The sequence below is a fragment of the Montipora capricornis genome, chromosome 4, assembly GCF_036669925.1.
Source record: "Montipora capricornis isolate CH-2021 chromosome 4, ASM3666992v2, whole genome shotgun sequence".
NCBI classification, from domain to species: domain Eukaryota; kingdom Metazoa; phylum Cnidaria; class Anthozoa; order Scleractinia; family Acroporidae; genus Montipora; species Montipora capricornis.
Window position 1 is genome coordinate 12155044 of NC_090886.1, and position 2500 is coordinate 12157543.

The 2500-nt window shown below is 39.0% G+C and overlaps 1 protein-coding gene across 1 annotated transcript in view; it reads right to left on the minus strand.

The window, feature by feature from the left end:
* Window positions 1–1896, minus strand: part of LOC138045540 (glutathione hydrolase 1 proenzyme-like) — a 26584-nt gene extending 24688 nt beyond the window's left edge. The window contains exon 1 of the mRNA XM_068892079.1: window positions 1755–1896. Within this exon, the coding sequence (XP_068748180.1) occupies window positions 1755–1771 (17 nt within the window). The 5' untranslated portion in view covers window positions 1772–1896. The remainder of the gene's footprint in view (window positions 1–1754) is intronic.
* Between the last annotated feature and the right edge of the window lie 604 nt (window positions 1897–2500).

Consider the following 2500-nt stretch of genomic DNA (forward strand, 5'->3'; position numbering starts at 1 on the left):
TCATCTTGACCTCACGCTTGGTCAATAACCCATACGTACGGACTAGGTTTATTTTGTATTTACGCGGAGTAAAAGAGTCCCACTTGGTGTAAAGACCGGTGAATGTCTTCTTTCGATAGATGGATGTTGAGAAGGAGCTGTCACGATTGCGTTTCATAAGGACATCAAGGAATGAAATTTCATCGTTTTGTTCAAACTCAATTTGTGAATTTAATGTTGTTGTCTCCCATTTAGGTAACGTAAAAAACTCAAAGCATCATTTTTGTTCTTGAAAAGGGTAAAGGTATCGTCCACGTACCGGAACCAAATAGTAGGCTGATTGGTGTTCTTCATCACCCATTTTTCTTCAAAATCACACATGAAAATGTTCGCCAAACAAGACCAAGTGGAGAGCCCATTGCGACGCCATCAATCTGGTGATAGTATTGACCATCAAAAACAATATGACGTTTTATGTTTTTATCAATTTCGTTAGTTCCCAGTCCGTACAGTTGTATTTTTGAATTTAAATTTATCTGTAACTGAATAATAATCACTTCTGATGATGTATGTTGTATCATACGAAACGATAAGTTTATAAAAGTTATGCATTTCAAGCAAATGTTTGTAACCGCTGTTTGCGTTTTATTCCTAAGTCATAATGTTTATATTTCTGAAAAACAAAACGATTTTCAGGATTTTCATATTATCGAACCTATGACGACAACTAAACTTTCAAAAAATGTCTTTTATAACATAAATAGAAAATTGCCGGACTGCTAAAAGATATTCGATAAAATAAATCTCGGAATTTGAGAAACGCTTTCCTCCCACGAATACTACAGTATAAGAATGCGTCAAGGATTGCGTGACTTAAATCAAACCGTTTCTCTGACCCGTAAGCCTAACTTTCTGAGAAATTTATCACGTTGCATTTCCAGTGAAATACCCACAAAAGCGAATGACGCTGTTGGACATCTTTTACAAATTTCTCCATTTTTACAAATTTATGACAAAGGCCTGAAGGTTTCTGATTTCCTTGCTGTAAAGCTGGCTTTTAATAAAACTCTCATCGAGCCCGTGGGGTGAATAATAGACAGAATAGACAATTGAAACGCGTGGTACTTCACTCGAAAATCAGTCACCCACTTAATTAATGCACCGTGAAGAAACGAAGACGAAAAATAATTTCAAACTTCAACAAGAAACTAAAGCAAAGCCTGTATCGTGGCGATTACAGCAGTGTTGCAGTAAGACAGCGACTCTTAATCTTGTTTACATAAAGACTGTAAAGATGAGATAACATCGGGATAAAACATAAATTGAAGTATAAAATATACATAGTACATTTTTCCACTCAGATTAATATTTTGTTGACGGTCTTTACCTTAGATTGAGTTATATATTGCCATTCGTTACAAGCAAGAATCACACGACCTTGGAGAAGTTTGGCATAATCATTGAGGTGTTGCGGAGTATTCTGCATGCAATTGCTCCATCATAGGCTAAATTACAGAATATACCCCGCAACCTATTTGCATTTCATTGAATAAGAATAAGCTCTATTGTATTCCGACTCGTTCTTCAGAGAATGCCGCTTACGGGAAACAATAGTGGTGAGGTGTTGCGGGGTATTCTGCAATTGTTCCTAATCATATAACGCAACAATCATTAGCGCCGATGCAGATCTAGCAGTCCTAGAGCAATCAAAACGCAATTAGCACGAGAAACATAAAAAGCCAGCTTATTTAGGATATGAAATGATAACTTCTTACCTGGTGGTTTCAGCCATGCTCTCTTTGTACGACAAAATCAAAAGCGCCTTTCAAACCGAGAATTCAGCATCGACTCAACGGAGCGTGCACGCTCGGATCAAATTCCCGGAAATATCAATATTCATATATATTACCCTGACCCACTAAGGTTGTTACTTTCCTTGAAGGGGGACCAAGTAAAGTTGGACAAACTAGGGAATCTAGCAACATGGCGTGCTTGTGTTTTGAGAGTGTTCTGCTCCACAATTTGCCAGATTATTTCCCAGTTGGTCCGGCTGCCCATTGTAAACTTTGTATCAATCTTTATTTATATAAACAGGAACCCATGACCCGGAGCTTAAACTCTACTGTGTTCGTGTAACGGCGTTTTCACAGACCGATTTATTTTTAGATTGAATTTTCCGCGAATGAGACTCCTACAGGAGCCCGATGACCAATTACAAGAAATTAAGCTGGCGTCATAGGGTCACCGAACCGGAACTGCCTTTGTTTTTTTACCTAATTCGCGGGAAGGGCTAGTCTTAAAATAAACCTACTTGTGAAAACGCCGTTTCACAGACGCTGTATGGAAGTTGCACGCTCCAGATGGGCTCCTGTTATAAAGGGGTGTGGAGACCAGCGAAAAGATAATCTGGATCGAGGAAAAAGTAAGCGCGAGGAGGAGTATTGGGGAGAGGGCACGCACCCAGTCGCTATTTTCCCTCGATCCAACGATTTTTTTGCTAGTCCACACCTACTGAGAGCCT